The 16,427-nt window shown below is 36.8% G+C and overlaps 1 protein-coding gene across 14 annotated transcripts in view; it reads left to right on the top strand.

Annotated features, from left to right (window-relative positions):
• The window catches only part of DLG1 (discs large MAGUK scaffold protein 1), a gene marked incomplete at both ends in the record, with an annotated part of 254,956 nt that overhangs the window by 65,156 nt on the left and 173,373 nt on the right, over positions 1 to 16,427 (top strand). For all 14 annotated transcript variants that reach the window (XM_080695610.1, XM_080695604.1, XM_080695603.1 and 11 more), the window contains one exon: positions 6,843 to 7,007. In XM_080695610.1, the coding sequence (XP_080551736.1) occupies positions 6,843 to 7,007 (165 nt within the window). The remainder of the gene's footprint in view (positions 1 to 6,842; positions 7,008 to 16,427) is intronic.

The following is a 16,427-nucleotide window of genomic DNA, read 5'->3' as shown; positions in this document are numbered from 1 at the left end:
TTAGACAAACCATGAATGTTGGGTATAGATATAAGCATTTATAAAACAAAAAATTTGAGCTATGAAAAGGTTTTAAGATTTCTAAGCCGGGTTTGTTGGCGCACACTTCTAATCCCAGTACTTGGGAGGCTGAGACAGGAGGATCGTGTAGGTTTGAACCCAGCCCCAGCTCCTTCGTGAGGTTCCCAGCAACTTAGTGAGACCCTGTTTCCAAATAAAATATAAAATAGGTCTGGGAGTGTAGTCCAGAGGTAGAAGGCCCCTGGGTTCCAACTCCAGTACCACAAAAAATAAAAAAATAAAAAAGTCTTAATATTTCTTGTTTGGAGACTGGAGAATTGTGGTTTGCAGACAGCCTCAGCTACTTAACAAGGCCCTTTGCAACTCAGTGAGACCTTGTTTTTTTAAAAAAAAAAAAAAAAACAACTAAAAGACTAAAAAATAGGGCTAGGTGTGTAGCTCGGAGGTAGAATGCCCCTGAGTTCCATGCCTAGTACCACAACAAACAGAAACAAACCAAAAAAAACCCACAAAGTTTTCCAGTCTTAAAAAATAATTGAGGGTGTATTCATTCGAGTCACTCCATGCCACTCTGGCATGGGGCTGTATTTCTATTTTCTGTATTTCTATCTTTCTAATAAACTTCTTTAAATCTCCCCCCCTAAAATGAAAAGGTACATTTAAAAAAATTTAGTCTAGACAAAGAATAAATAGGAAAATAGCAGTACCACGGTTCTCTGTTACAAAGAAGCAGGCAAGTCCTCTCAGTTTTTGTAAGCATATTTGGTAATCATTAATTCTACTTAGAAAAGCTTTCATCAGTAAGTTTTTGTAGTAGAATAAAGGTTAGTTTTCTAAAATTTAATTGAATACACGTAAACACCTGTCATATATTACTGGTGTGAGGGGGAGTGCTGGGTACAGGGGTATTCTGAGTTATGCCTCTAGCCCTATTTATTATTATAATTATTATTTTCATTTTGAAACAGGGTCTTGTTAGGTTGATGAGAGGTTTACTACTTGGTAAGACTGTCCTTAAACCTGTGATCCCCCTGTCTCAAGGGGGATCCCCCTCACAAGTACTATTACAGGCATATGCCACCATGCCTGGCTCTGATTTACTCATTTTATTAGACATGAGACCCTATTATACATAGAAAGCAAAAATATATATCTTACATATATAGAGACAAGCTTAGATTTATTATGTGCTAGCTTTTTTTGACTCCATGAAGTTTTTTTAATTGAAATAAAACTATCTTTATTGATAGACAACATAATTATCAATGTAGAAAATTCTAAGAAATCAACCAAAAAAGCTATTACAACTTGCTGTCCACCTGTCACTCTGAACTTCATAATGATGCAAGACTACAATGTGCCAATGAAGGTATTTAAAAATCAAATGTGTGATTCTTTGAAGAACTATATTGCAAATCAACCTAAGTGTTCAATAATGGTATAGGACTTTAAAATAATGGCTGGGTGCGGTGGCACATGTGAGTAATTTCAGTACTTGGGAGGATGAGACAGGAGGATTGTGGGTTGGAGGCCAGCCTTGGCACCTGAATGAGGCCGTCTGCAACCCAATTAGACCCTGTTTCAAAACAAAAGAATAAAGTAGGGCCTGGGATGAAATTTTAAATGAATATATTTTCTTTTATTTTAATTTTTTAATTAGTGCATTGTAGTCATACATCTTAATGGGATACAAGATAGTGGAGATATAACATGCACACATCCTCCAATTAGCCCTTACCCAATTCCCACCCATTCCCTCTTCCCTCCTTCCCATGTTTGGCTTAGTTATTGACTTTGATATATATGTTAAAGTACATCATGTGTATTAGAGAACTTACCTCTTCCCCCTTCCTATCCTCTCAAGGTCGCCTTATTTTCTCATCTATGGTATCTCTTTAGTCTATAGAGTTCCTACTATGACCTATTTTCTCTCTAGCTTCCACATATTAGGGAAAGCATTCAATTTCTTCTTTTTTTGTGATTGACTAATCTCACTTAGCACAATGTCCTCCAGTTCCATCCTTTTCCCTGTAAATGATGTGTGTTTTCCTTTATGGCTGAGTAAAATTCCATTGTGTATATATCCCATAGTTTTATAATCCATTCATCTGTTGATGGACATCTTGGCTGGTTCCATAGTTTGGCTATGGTGAATTGTGCAGCTGTGCACATAGATACATATGCTTTAGTTTGGTGGTTTGGTTTCCTTTCTTTTGGGTAGATACCCAGACATGGTATTGCTGGATCATATGGTAAATTCATTCCCATTCTTTTGAGGATCCTTCATACTGTCCTCCAAAGTGGTTGCACTAATTTGCAATCCCACCAACAATGTATTAAGAGTTCCCACTTCTCATCATCACCACCAGCATTTGTTGTTGTTTATGTTTTGAATGATTGCCATTCTAGTTGGAGTTAGATGGAATCTCAGGGTACTTTTGATTCGCATCTCTGATTGTTAATGATGTTGAGCATTTTTTCATGCATTTATTGGCCATTTGAATTTCTTCCTTCGTGAAGTGTCTATTTAGTTCACTTACCCATTTTTTGATTGGGTTATTTGTTTTCTTTAGTGCTGAGTTTCTTGAGTTCTCTGTATATTCTAAATATTAGTCCTCTATTGGAGTAGTTGACCAAAAAAAAAAAAAATTGTTGACCCTCAGTTAAGTCCTTTGCTGTACAGAAGCTCTTCAGTTTCATGCAGTTCCACGTATTGATTCGCCTTTTAGTTTCTTATGCTTTTGGGGTCTTGTTGAGAAAGTTTTTAATCTGTGCTAAGGGTTGTAGTATTAGACCTATGCCCTCTTCAAGGAGCTTCAAGGTCTCTGGTCTAATTTCCAAGTCTTTGATTCATCTTGAATTGACTCTTGTCCAGGGTGAGAGGTGGGATTTATTTCCATTTTTCTGCATATGGTTAACCAATTTTGCCAACATAATTTGTTGAACAGGCTACCTTTTTTCCAGTGTTATGTTTTTGGCCCCTTTGTCAAAAATCAATTAGCTGTAAGTGTGTGGATTTGTTTCTGAGTCTTCTCTTCTGCTGCATTGGTCTATGTTTTTGTGTCAGTACCATGCTCTTTTATTACTACACCTTTTTAGTAGAGTTTAAAGTCAGGTATTTTGATTCCTCTTGCATGGTTTTTATTGCTGAGAGAACTACTTTAGCTATTCTGGGTTTTGTTCTTTTGTTTTTGTTTCTGTTTTTTTACCAAATGAATTTAAAGACTCATTTTTCTATGTCTGTGAGGAATGATCTGGATAATTTAATGGGTATTGTGTTTAATTCTGTCAGTCATTTTTGGAAGTTTGGCCATTTTTATATTTATTCTACCTATCCATGAAAGTAAAAGATCTTTCCATCTTCTAAGGTCTTCTTCAATTTCTTTTTTCAATGTTTTATAATTTTCTTTGTATAGACCTTAAAAAGGATTTTCTTTTTATTTGCCAGCTTTTAGAAACAAAACTATTATCTGAAATAGCTTAAGCAGTCTATAAGTATTAAATTTGCATTTCCAAAGGTGAGGTCAGGTAGAAAATTCACACCTGGTAATTCCAGCATTTGGGAGGCAGACTGGAGGATCATGGTTAGGTGGTCAGCCTCAGCTACTTAGGCCCTTCACAACTCAATGAGACCCTGTTTCAAGAAATAAAAAGACTTAAAAAAAATAGGACTGGGGGATGTAGCTCTGAGGTACAGTGCCTCTGGGTTCTAGTCCTAGTACTGGAAAAAAAAAATTCACACCTCAAAGACTGAGACTAGCAAACGTTGAATAACCAGTATTTTTTTTATAAAAGTAAGAGTTTAAGAGAGAGTTTAACCAGGTATGGTGACACACACTTGCAATCCTCCTGCTTGGGAGGCTGAGACAGGAGAACCTGCACAGGTTCAAACCCAGCCTCAGCTACTTAGTGAGGCTCTCAGCAACTTAGTGAGACCCTGTTTCCAAATAAAATATAAAATAGGTCTGGGAGTATAGCCCGGAGGTAGAAAGCCTCTGGGTTCCACCCCCAGTACCACCCCCCCCCAAAAAAAAAAGAGCTTAAGAGAGAAACTAAAAAAGTTAAAAAGCTTTTGTTCAAAGAAAAAGAAAAAAAAATCAAGCACCCGGAATAAAAAAGTAAATTTGCCTCAAAATGATTACGGATAAATTTTGTTCATTTTTTTGTTAGAGGCTCATCTGGTGACTGAATCAGGAGTGATACTCATGAAGTGTTTTGGGTCAGTGGAATATGTTGCTTTTAGGAATTATTTTCCACTGTTTCACTGGTGGGCCAGACAGTCCTTACCAGGTTCAGAAATCTGGCCCCAAACACAATGACCTCATTTAACTTAACTATCCTTTTTAAAGGCCCATCTCTGAATACAATCACATTTTGGGGATACCAGGAGGTAAAACGCTAATATAAAAATTTGGGGATTGGATGTGGTGGTGCACACTTGTAATCCCAATACATGGGAGGCTGAGACAGGAGAATCACAGCTTCTCAGCCAGCCTCAGCTACTTAGGCCTTCCACAACTTAGTAAGATTCTATTTTAATTTAAAGGATAAAAAATAGGGCTGGAGGTGTAGCTCAGAGGTGGACTGACTCTGGGTTCAAGTTCCAGTACCAAAGGAAAAATAAAAAAATATATGGGGAAGGGGTGCACAGGTCAGCCCCAAACAAAATCTTTATTAGTAAAGGAAGATAAACATTTGAAGGAAGTTCTGAATCTAGAGTTTTATGATATATTACAGTGTTAGAAATTTTATTATAAAGTTTAATAAGTATCCATAAACTTGATATAACATGCCTTATCAGTGGAGACTACCAAATGGGTAGGTAATTAAAAATCAATTACTAATCAGTTCTTAAATTTGAGAAAATTCAATTAGAATACTGTCATATGCAGATTCATCATCTTGGATTTCATAAAATCTAATTCACCATTATCATTAGTCTGTAGTGGGATTCTCAATTTTTATTTATGTTTTGGTCAGATAATAGTTGTACACATTTTCTATATCAGTTTTCTTTTCGTATTATTGGTGTTGTGCAGAAAAGAACTATACAACTTAAGTTGTTATCTTTGTAAAGATCATCTTGTGAGATTGGCCCTCAGTTTGGATCAGGGAATTCAGATTTGAGGATTCCCATCATTAAGAGATAAAAATAGCTCACTGTGCCTAATTCATTTATGCATACAGATGGTTTACGCTCGGCGTTTTCTAGGAGTCTGGGATTTTGACATGTACTAGAAAAGAGGCTGTCTATGTGACTGGCCCACATTGAAAATTCTGGACTTTTGGTCTCCAAATGCTTTTTCCTGGTTGGCAACATTTCACATGTGTTGTCACAGCTTGTTGCTGAGAAAAGGGAATCCTATCAATCTGTAAGAAGAGGATTCTGGAAGTTGGCTTCTGGTTTACCCCAGATTTGGCCCTATGTTACTTTTTCCTTTGTTGATTTTTTGCTTTGTATCCTTCCGTTAGGGTTGTAGCTATATGGTAGAATGCTCACCTAGCCTGTACAAGGTCCTATATTTAATCTCCACCATTGGAAAACACCCCCCCCCACACACACACACACATTCAATCAACCAACCTGATTCAATTTTTTAATTGTGAATTTTTCTGTTTAGTTTTAGACATTTTATGTCTTGCTTTAGATGCCCTTCATAATCAGAAGTTGTAATCTCTGTAACTCTGTTGACTTCACATTTATATATCTTTAATCTGCCTGAACTTGGTTTTTGTTTTAATATAGTCAGTACATTTCATTTTTCTAATGAATACCCAATTGTCCCAGTCCCACTTACTGATTTCTTTCCATCTCAATGATCTGTACTGTTATGAATTTCCATATGTGAATCTCTTCTTGAGCTCCTTTTGATCCATTTATCAGTTTTCTAACCCTGTGTCAATACATATTATCCTGACTACTAAAGGTTTAAATAATGCTGGCTCTAATTATAAATTTATGTATTAATTTGTATTTTCTTCATATATGGTAATAGCATTTACAGATAACGGCAACTTTGCTATCATAAAAATGAAACTTTAGGGTCACGGGTTATATGTATTTACATTTTGATAGAGTTAACTTGCTGCAAGAGAAACTCTTCTCAGTTATCTTTGCACTTGTAAGTAGACATCCTGTTATTCTTGCACCATCATCAAAGCCAGGTATTTATGTTTTTGTTGATCTACCCTGGTAAAAGTGTTGTCATTCTTTTTACCATCACACATCCTTCTGTTTACTTGAAATCATCTCTAGAATACTTAGAATACCTAATAAAACCTGAATGCTATGTAATTAGTTGTCATCCTGTATTGTTTAGGGAATAATGATTTAAAAAGTCTGTACATGTTTAGTACAGAAATATTTTCAATAATAAAATATTGTCATGACTTCTAAAATGGAGCCCTATTTCTTTCTGATTTGATGCATTAAACCATAATATATGGCTGAACATGGTGGCACATGCTTGTAATTTTAGAACTTAGGATCTGGGTTTCCAGCTAGCCCCAGCTACTTAGTGAGGCCCTCCACAACTTAAGTGACCCTGTTTCCAAATAAAAATATATTAAAAAAAAATAGGTCTGGGAGTGTAGCCCGGAGGTAGAAGGGCTTCTAGGAACCCCAGTACCACAAAAAGGGGGGGGGGGCTGGAGGTGTAGCTCAGAGGTACAATGCTCCTAGGTTCAATCCCCAGCCCCCCTTTACATAATATATGCTTTTTGTATTGTTTATATTGTTTGATTAGTTATGAAAACTGTAATTCGAATTAAACTTACTTTGCTTTTTGGGGCTTCTTCACATTTAATACTTTACTTTACAGAAATACCGATATCAGGATGAAGATACACCTCCTCAAGATCACATTTCCCCACAGATCACCAATGAAGTGATGGGCCCAGAATTAGTTCATGTCTCAGAAAAGAACCTGTCAGAGATCGAGAATGTCCACGGATTTGTTTCTCATTCTCATATTTCACCAATAAAGGTAGGATATATTATTGCTGTGAATTGGATGTTACTTTAAAGTATAGCACACGCTCAGGGAATGATTCCTTTACAAATTGATGGGCATTTGAGTTGTTTCCATTTTGAGGCTGTTTTGAATCTACTTCTGCTGTGAACCTTTGTGCATAAGTTTTTGTGGACATTTTTAGCTCTCTTGTATAAATAGCTAGGAGAGGAACTGCTGTGTTGTATAGTAACTCCACATAACATTTTGAGGAGATGGCAAACTTTTCAAGACTGATACAACACTTTATATTCCCATCAGCATGTCTGAGAATGCTGTTAGGTATAGGATTTTTTCCCCCTTTGATTGATTTCAATTTCAAAGTTACAGGGAATTTCATGGTACTTATTATATAATTTTTTATTGGTGCATTGTAATCAAACATCACAGTGGAATATAAGACTTGTGTGGATATCCAAGTACACATCATCCAATTAGCCTTTGCCCAATCCCCATCCCATTCCCTCCCCCTCCCTCAATCCCATACTTGATTTAGTGTTTAACATTGATATATTTGTTTACGTACATCTTATGTTTTAATGAGATTCCATCGTCCCCCTTCCCATCCCTTCTGATTGGTCATCTTAATTGCTTCTCCATAGGGCCCTTTCTTCTACTAGATTACCTTCTATTACCCATTTTTTCCTAGTTTTTGCATATTAGGGAGAGCATCTGCTTTTTATTTTTCTTTGGTATTCTTTGTGTAGGCTGCATTGCAAGTTCTGATCCTACTCTCAAAGGCCCCGGCACTGGCCTGGTCACCCGGCAAATTCTGTTCCCAGCCTTGCTGGCTCCAGCACCGGCCTTGCCTCATGGCGGGCTCCGATCCCGGCCTCAGAGGCCGCTGCACTGGCCTTGCCTTTAGGCAGGTTCCTATTCTGGCCTCGCTGGCTCCATTACAGCCTCACCAAATGGCAGGCCCCGATCCAGGCCTCGCTGGCCCCGACCCCGGCCTCACCCCTCGGCAGGCTCCAATCCCAGCCTCAGAGGCCCCAGCACTGGCCTTGCCTCAAGGCAGGATTCGATCATGGCCTCGCTGGTCCCGGCAGTAGCCTCACCCCTTGGCAGGCTCCAATCCTGGCCTTGGAGACCCCAGCACCACCCTTGCCTCATGGAAGGCTCCGATCCCGGTCTCGCTGGTTAAATATATACTTTATAACCAAGGATGGACATGGAATTACTTAAGGAACTTTAAAAATTACTGATACAAGAGATGCTGATTCAATTTGTTTGAGATGCAAACTGGCATTTGGGAAGTCCTACCAGCTCTCCAGGTGTTTTTTAATCTATAGCCAGAGTGAGAAATACTGTACCATGGCTACCACCACTGCTGCTGCTTCACTTTATTGTGGTATTTTAAAGTAAATTTCTGACATTTCTTCTTTTAGTATTATATTTAGAATAGACAAGTTTTTTTTTGTTTGTTTGTTATTTTGTGGTACTGGGGAACCCAGGAACATTCTACCTCCGAGCTACACCCCCATTCCTATTTTTATCTTTTTATTTTTTGAAACAGGGTCTCACTGAGTTGCAAAGGGCCTTGCTAAGTAGCTGAGGCTGTCCCCAAACCACGATCCTCTGTTCTCCACCTCCTGAGTGGTGGGATTACAAGCGTGCACCACCATGCCTGGCAAGTATTTTAAAGTATTAAAAGAGAAAGCACTATTTTGCCTTTACAGTTTTTTACTTTTAAATTGACAGGTAATATTTAATATTTTGGGGGTACAATATGATAATTTGATAAATCTATTGAGTACACAATGTATAATGATCAAATTTAGGTAATTAATATTTCTATATCCTCAACTAAGATTTTTTTTTATTGGTGTGTTGTGGTTGTGCATCATAGTGAGACTCAAAGTGATACATTCATACACACACACACTTACAAAATCTCTTGGTGAGTTTCCCCCTGCAGCCCTCTCTTCCTCCCTCCCTGTGCATGCATGTCTGATTAGTAGCAATGCATTATTTAGTCTGTTTGCTTACTCAAACCCTCCCCCCCTTCCTCCAATTCCCTTCCACTACTCCAAGGTCTCTCATTTTCATGAAGTTCCTTTTCTTCCTCTGAGAGAAAACATGTGGCCCCTGATTTCCATAGTCTGGTTGATCTCACTTTATTCTCCAGTTCCATCTATTTTCCTGCAAATGACATACTTAACTTTTGTTCTTTTATAGCTGAGTAAAACTCCATTGTGTGTAACTATTACCTTTTCTCTATCCATTCATCTTTTGGTGGACACCTAAGTTGGTTCCATAACTTGGCTGTCATGAATTGTGCTGTTAAAAACATGTATATGTATGTGTCACTATAGTATTCTAATTTTAATTATTTTGGAAAGATACCAAGAAATTGTATGGCTGAGTCATATGGTGGTTCCATTCCTTATCTTTTCAGGACCCTCTATACTGATCTCCATAGTGGTTGTACTAATATATAATCCTACCACAGTGTTTCTTTTTCCCCAAACCCTCACTAGCATTTATTATCGTTTGTATTCTTGTAGATTGCCATTCCAACTGGAGTTAGATGAAATCTCAGTGTGGTTTTAATTTGCTTTTTCCTAATTGTTAATGATGTTGAATACTTTTCATGTTTTTGGCCATTTGTATTCCTTCTTTGGGAAGTATCTACTCAGGTTAATTGCTTATTTATTAATTTCTTAAGATTCTCACATGCTTTTTTAATCTGACATACTTCTTCCCTGATGTCTTCACTACAAATGAATGAAAAGTCAGTTTTACCTGATTCTTTAGGTGTCTACTTTCAAATACTTTTTTTGCATACATAGAGAACTTTTGTTATTCACTGCCCATTGGATAAACAATTAGGATAAATTGGAGAAGATTATGTTACCCCCCCAGATTTATTTATTTATTTATTTCCTTTTTGGTCCTGGGGATTGATCACAGAGGCATTCTGCACCCAAGCTGTTCACCCAGCCTTTTTTTTTTTTTTTTTTTTTTAATTCCAAAATTGGGTCTGGATAAGTTGCTGAGGGCTCTGCTTAGTTGCTGAAGCCACCCTCAAACCTGTGATTTTACAGTCTCAGTCTCCCAAGTATGGGGATTACAAGTATGTACTACTATGCCACAACTTTTTATAAACAAATTCATAACAACCTTATTTAGGGAATTATGTTATTAAAATATCCTTAGTCATTAATTTATACACACCCATTTTACATTTGTATTTCTAAAATTAGTTTGCATCTTACAGTTGTTGGCATTTAATCAATGCCTTAGTTTAGTGGCAGTCTTTGTGCAGTTGTATGTAAGCCCTTGTTGACATATTCTAGCAAGATCAAGAAAGTACTAGCATCAATATATCTGAGTGTGCTCTGATAATAATCAACTAGTCTTATTGAGAAGTAGCTGAGAACCTGCCATCTTTGTAGGTCATTCTCTTGCTCTTTTTCTTTTTCAGTTCATTCTGTTTTGGTAGGTATTAATAGCATCAAGCTCTGCCTGGCGTGGTGGCACATGCTTGTAATCCCAGCATTTGGGAGGCTGAGACTGGAGGATCGCGGTTTACAGACAGCCTTCACTACTTAGTGAGGCCCTTCGCAACTCAGTGAGGCCCTGTTTCAAAAATAATAAAAAATAGGGCTTGGGATGTCTCTCAGAGGTAGAATGCCCCTGGGTTCCATCCTCAGTACTGAAAAAACAAAAGAAGCTTGAGTTCTGAAATAGTTTTAAATAACCTACACCCTCCTCCTTGGCTAACTGGCTGGCTGATTTATATCTCAGAACTGAATAGATAAGGATTTTTATTCTGTTTATTCAACCTCTAAATCACTTTATATTTTACATTTTTAATGAGTTTTCCATATTATAAACTCATCATATACATTTTATCATATTTATATTTTCCATGTAATATACACCATGCTTTTTAATACTTATATTTAAATTTAAAATTTCTTAGCCTCATACATAGATATCATGGATAGTATATAGATAATTTGATGAACATGACTGGTCTTTACTCCCATTTTTAGTAGGGTTTGTAAAGAAAGATACAGTGAATAGACTTTGGATAGAAAAAGTGCTTGTGCAGTTAGTTCCCTTAGGATTGATTTTCAGATGTCAAATTACTGGGCTAAAAGCATATAAACATGTTTTAAGTTCTTGGTACTATTTGACTATTCTGATACAATTGTAATTTAAGAATTATCAGGGCTTAGTTTGGGAATTTTTTTGCTTTTCCTACCTTATGTATAGGCTACTTGTGGCAGTCACCTCATAAAATAATTACTTGAGAAAGAATAGATTAGAATTGGGTAGTGATGGTACTATATAAAATGGTTAGGTTTTCTTTAGCTTTTTGTTAGAAAATGAAAATTGGAAAAAAGTACCTTATTTTGACAAGGCAAGTTTTAATAGTTTTTCATTGAAAAGCTTTAAAACACAAATGTTATAAGTAACAATGGTAAAGTGTATTTTATTTAAAATATGGTATCAGCCGGGTGTCACCGTGCTTGTAATACCAGTGCATGGGAGGCTGAGACAGGAAAATTGCACAGGTTCAGAGTCTGCCTCAGCTACTTAGTGAGACCCTGTTTCCAAATAAAGTATAAAATAAGTCTGGGAATATAGCCCAGAGGTAGAAAAGCCCCTGGGTTCTACCCCAGTAACACAAAAAATAAAATAAAATAAAATATGGTATCAGTTATTGATTATTGGTCTTTTTTTTTTTTTTTCTTTTTTGGTGGTACTGGGGTTCCTGGAAGCCCTTCTACCTCTGGGCTACACTCCCAGACCCATTTTTACATTTTTATTTGGAAACAGGGTCTCCTAAGCCAGCACACGCGGCTGGCCTCGAAGCTGCACCATCCTCCTGTCTCTGCCTCCCAAGCGCGGGGATTACAGGCGTGCGCCACCATGCCCGGCAAAACAGTACTGGCCCGTACGGGGATCTTGGCGTTATTAGCACCACGCTCTAACCAACTGAGCTAACCGGCTGCTGCTGGTCTTTTTTTTAAGAGCCAATATAGGGGTCATTTCCATTTGTGTAGTAGCATTGTGGTTTGGGGTGAATCAGAGCAGCTGTTGGGCTATTCTTAGAACTCAGTATCTGAGTAATTATTTTATAATATGAAAATATCTTTGAATAGTGGTTTGCAAAGTAGGATGTAATTACTGCTTCATTTTCCACAATTTAAGAAAAGCTAATAGTAAGAAAATAAAATTGAGCTGGGCATGGTGGCTCAGGCTTGTAATCTCAGTATTTGGGAAGCTGAGATAGGAGGATTGCAGTTCAATGACAGCCTCAACTACTTAGTAAGGCCATTTGCAACTCAGTGAGACCTTGTTTCAAAAAATAAAGAGGGCTGGGGGTGTCACTTGTAGGTAGAATGCCCCTGAGTTCCATCCAGAGAGAGAGAGAGAGAAATGAATTTAGTGTTTATTTTAAAAGCCAATAGCTTAGAATATTAGTTTTGTTCATCAAGAAGTACATGTATCCAACATTTATTAAACATTTATTCTATGCTGCTAACTTTATTATACTTTAGTGCTTAGTTTTTTATGGTAAGATAGTTTAAATTTAATAGATATTAAATTATTGTAGTTTTCTGAAGAAAGTTCACATTTGAGCAAGGTATTGAAGGATGCCAAGTCAGAGTTTGAGGCATTTCCTGGACAGATTAATATTGTTGGAGGGTAATAATCAAAGGAAATGCAGAAAATTCATTGGTGCTTGTTAGTGAGAACAAGGGTATAAAACCTGTGTTTTGAGCTGATGAGTGGTCCTGTAGAAGGGTCTGCCAGCATGAAATGTGCTATGAAATTATGTATTTACCTTTGAAGGTGATGGTGGTTCTCATTAGTAAGACAATGAGTGAAATAAGATAGTGATTAAAAGTTAATTTCAGAATTTAGCATGAAAATGACTATGATTTTATGATTTAAGAAACTGAAAGAGAAACTTTCTAGCAGTTATTGGGAGAATCTCAAGAGATAAAAATCCTAATGTGAGAGAAAAGGATACAGTGGATAAATGTTGGAATAATCTTAAGTATAGTGTCAAGACACTTTTTTGTGTATATGGTACTGGGGATAGGGCTTGGAGAGGGAGGATCTACCTTCAGCCCTTAATATTTTTTTATTTGGAAACAGGGTCTTGCTAAGTTGTTGTGGGTATCAGTAAGTTGCTGAAGCTGGTGATCTTGCTGTCTCGTCTCTCAAGTACTGGGATTATAGCCATGTACCACTGTGCCCAGCTAAAATAGTGTCAAGATCCTAAATGAATTGGGAATTAGCAGTTGCCATAATCGCTGAGGAAACAAAATAATTCATAGTGTGCTTTTATCTCAACGGCAAGAAAAAGTTTGTTTAAACAAAATTTTGTATGTTAATATTATCTTAACATTAACATACAATCAGAATCAGAAGGGGCTTGAAATCAGAACAGGGTCTATAAACAAGTAATTTTCTCAGATGAGTATGTCTCCTACTGTGGATACATATCATCTGATACTAGTGAGAATAATGTAAAATGAAATCACCAGCAATTCTTGGTATTTGTCTGGAATTTATAAGGAATGGGGTGGCAAAAGAATGGACATAGCAAATATAAGTCTTTGAACTAAAAGCTATAGAAATAGAATCTTGCCCATTTCAAGAAAACAATGAGTAATATTTAAATCAACCTTGTTTCTACATCTCTGATTAAGTAGTATGGTTTTTATCTTTTTTTTTTAATTGGCCCTGGTATGCCAAGATGAGCAAAAAACTTGTATGCAATTTGACCACTAGGTGGTGCTCATACAGAAGGGATTTTATATATTGCAATGATGGGGTTTTTTTCTATGTAAGTAAAAAGTTTTTTTTTATAACTGTTCTTGTTCAGTCTTATTTCAGTTACATTATATATATTTTATTACATTTTATATACATATGTATATATTCATGGTACTAGGGATTGAACCCAGGGGCATTTTACCTCTGAGCTACATGCCTGGCTCTATTTTATTTTTTATTTTGAAACAGGGTCCCAGTAAGTTGTGGAGAGCATTTTAAGTTGCTGTGTCTGGTCTTGAATCTGCAATCCTCCTGTCTTCGCTCCCAAGTACTGGAATTACAGGCGTGTGCCACTATGCCCAGCGACAAAGAGTGTGTGTGTGTGTGTGTGTGTGTGTGTGTGTGTGTGTGTGTGTGTGTGTGTGTGTGCAGTACTGGGGATGGAACCCAGGGGAATTGTACCTCTGAGCTACACCCTCAGCCCTATTTTTTTTAGGTAGGTAGGTTTGTTTGTTTGTTTGTTTATTGGTGGTACAGGGGTTCCTGGAAAACCTTCTACCTCTGGGCTATACTCCCAGACCTATTTTTATACTTTTTTTTATTTGGAAACAGGGTCTCTTCAGCCAGCACGGCTGGCTTCCAACCTGCAGGACCCTCCTATCTCTTCCTCCCAAACACGGGGATTACAAGTGTGCACCACCACGCCAGGCTAGTCTTTTTATTTTTGAAACTGTCTCACTGAGTTGCAAAGGACCTTGCTAGTAGTCAAGTATGTCTGCAAATCTCAATCCTCAAGTCTCCGCCTCTCGGAATTGTTGGGATTACAAGCATGCACCACTACACCTGGCCTAGAACAGTTATATTTTTAAACTTTAATATCCCAGAGTAAAAGAGTAAGAAAAAGACCTGTTATATTGTTTTTAAAGTGCATTAGCATTGTAGTTAATTGCTTTTAGTATTTTATAGTTTTATTTTTTTCATTTCATCTTAGCCTTTGTAATTTTTTAAATTTGTTTTTATTTATTTTTAATTTGTGTGTGTGTGGTACTGGGGGTGGTACCCAGGGGCATTCTACTTCTAAACTACACCCCCGGTCCTGTTTTTTATTCTTTATTTTGAAACAGGGTCTCACTGAGTTGCAAAGGGCCTCAGTAAGTAGCTGAGGCTGTCCATGAACCAAGGTCCTCCTGTCTCAGCCTCTCAAATGCTGGGATTACAAGCACATGCCATCATGCCTGGCTTCAAATTCTTTTTATTTTTATTTTATTTATTTATTTTTTTTTGCGGTACTGAAGATGGAACCGAAGAGCATTTTACCTCTGAGCTACATTCCTAGCACTAGCACTATTTTTTATTCTTTATTTTGAAACAGGATCTCACAATCTCACTGAGTTGCAAAGGGCCTCACTAAGCAGCTGAGGCTGTCTCCAAGCCGCAATCCTCTTGTCTCAGCCCTCCAAATTGCTGGGATTACAAGTATGCACCACCATGCCCAGCCTTTTTGAAAAATTTTGTTAAGATTATTTAATACCTGATTTATTATTATTCCTAAAGGCTTCTGGATTTATTTGTGAGTTTGGAGATGTTTACTAATGATTGAGGACCTATCCTATATACATTTTAAACTATCTTTACTTCCACTTAATGTTATAAAATATATTTTTCTTGTGATCATACATTTTTATAATCATATCTGAGGTTACTTAATAATACACTGAATATATGTACTTTGTTTTCTAAATTAAGCTTTTATTGTTTAGGCTAGAATTCTATATATTATTCTTTGAAGAAGAAAATATTTTACAGAAAGTGTTGATCTTTGTATAGCATTAAAATTTTAATAGTAATTTTTGATGGTTTAAGTTGCATATTATTTTTAACTTGTTACTTTAATTAGGCTTTTCAAATTTTTCTATAAATTGAACTTAGTTTTTTGGTTTTTGTTTCATTAACCGAGGATAGAACCCAGAGGTATTCTACCTCCAAGTTATACCCCAACCCAATTTTCTTAATTATTTTGAAACACGGTCTGAGTTGCAGAGGGCTTCACTAAGTTGCTGAGGCTGGCTTTGAACCTATAATCCTCCTGTCTCAGCCTCCCAAGCACTGGGATTATAAGTGTGGCACCACCACACTGGCCTTAGATTTTGTTTTAGTGGAGTTTATCTTTCAACTCTGTTACATAGATTGAGGCTATCTAAGGCAAAAAACAGTTGGCTGCTTTCTACCTCTGAGTCAAATCATATGAAATTAATTGTGATTTAGGTGCATAGATGTGCATGTACTTATCATTTGGTAATGGATGAAGTGGTCCTTGAAGTTATTTTCTTAATATAAGTGGATTTGAATAGGAAATTTTCACATTCAGATTGTAGTTACCTGTGCTATGGAAAAATTTGGGATGGAATATTCTATCAACTTTAGATTGTACCCAGATTCTTTCTAGGATAAATCTGTGTACATTAAGAAGTCTCTATTGATATTGTTTGCATCTTGAGGTAGGAGATTTGCATTCAGCATTTGTATTTACTATCTTCATTATATTAATTCAGAATAACAAAGTCTATCTCAACTCCAGAATATTTTGGTTTTTTCCCCCTGGGTTTTCATCAGAATACATGAATCAAGCTGAGTGAGTATGGTGACTCCAGC

The sequence above is a fragment of the Muscardinus avellanarius genome, assembly GCF_963383645.1.
Source record: "Muscardinus avellanarius genome assembly, chromosome: 5".
In the NCBI taxonomy this organism is placed as follows: Eukaryota; Metazoa; Chordata; class Mammalia; order Rodentia; family Gliridae; genus Muscardinus; species Muscardinus avellanarius.
This window is presented reverse-complemented; position numbering and strand designations above follow the sequence as displayed.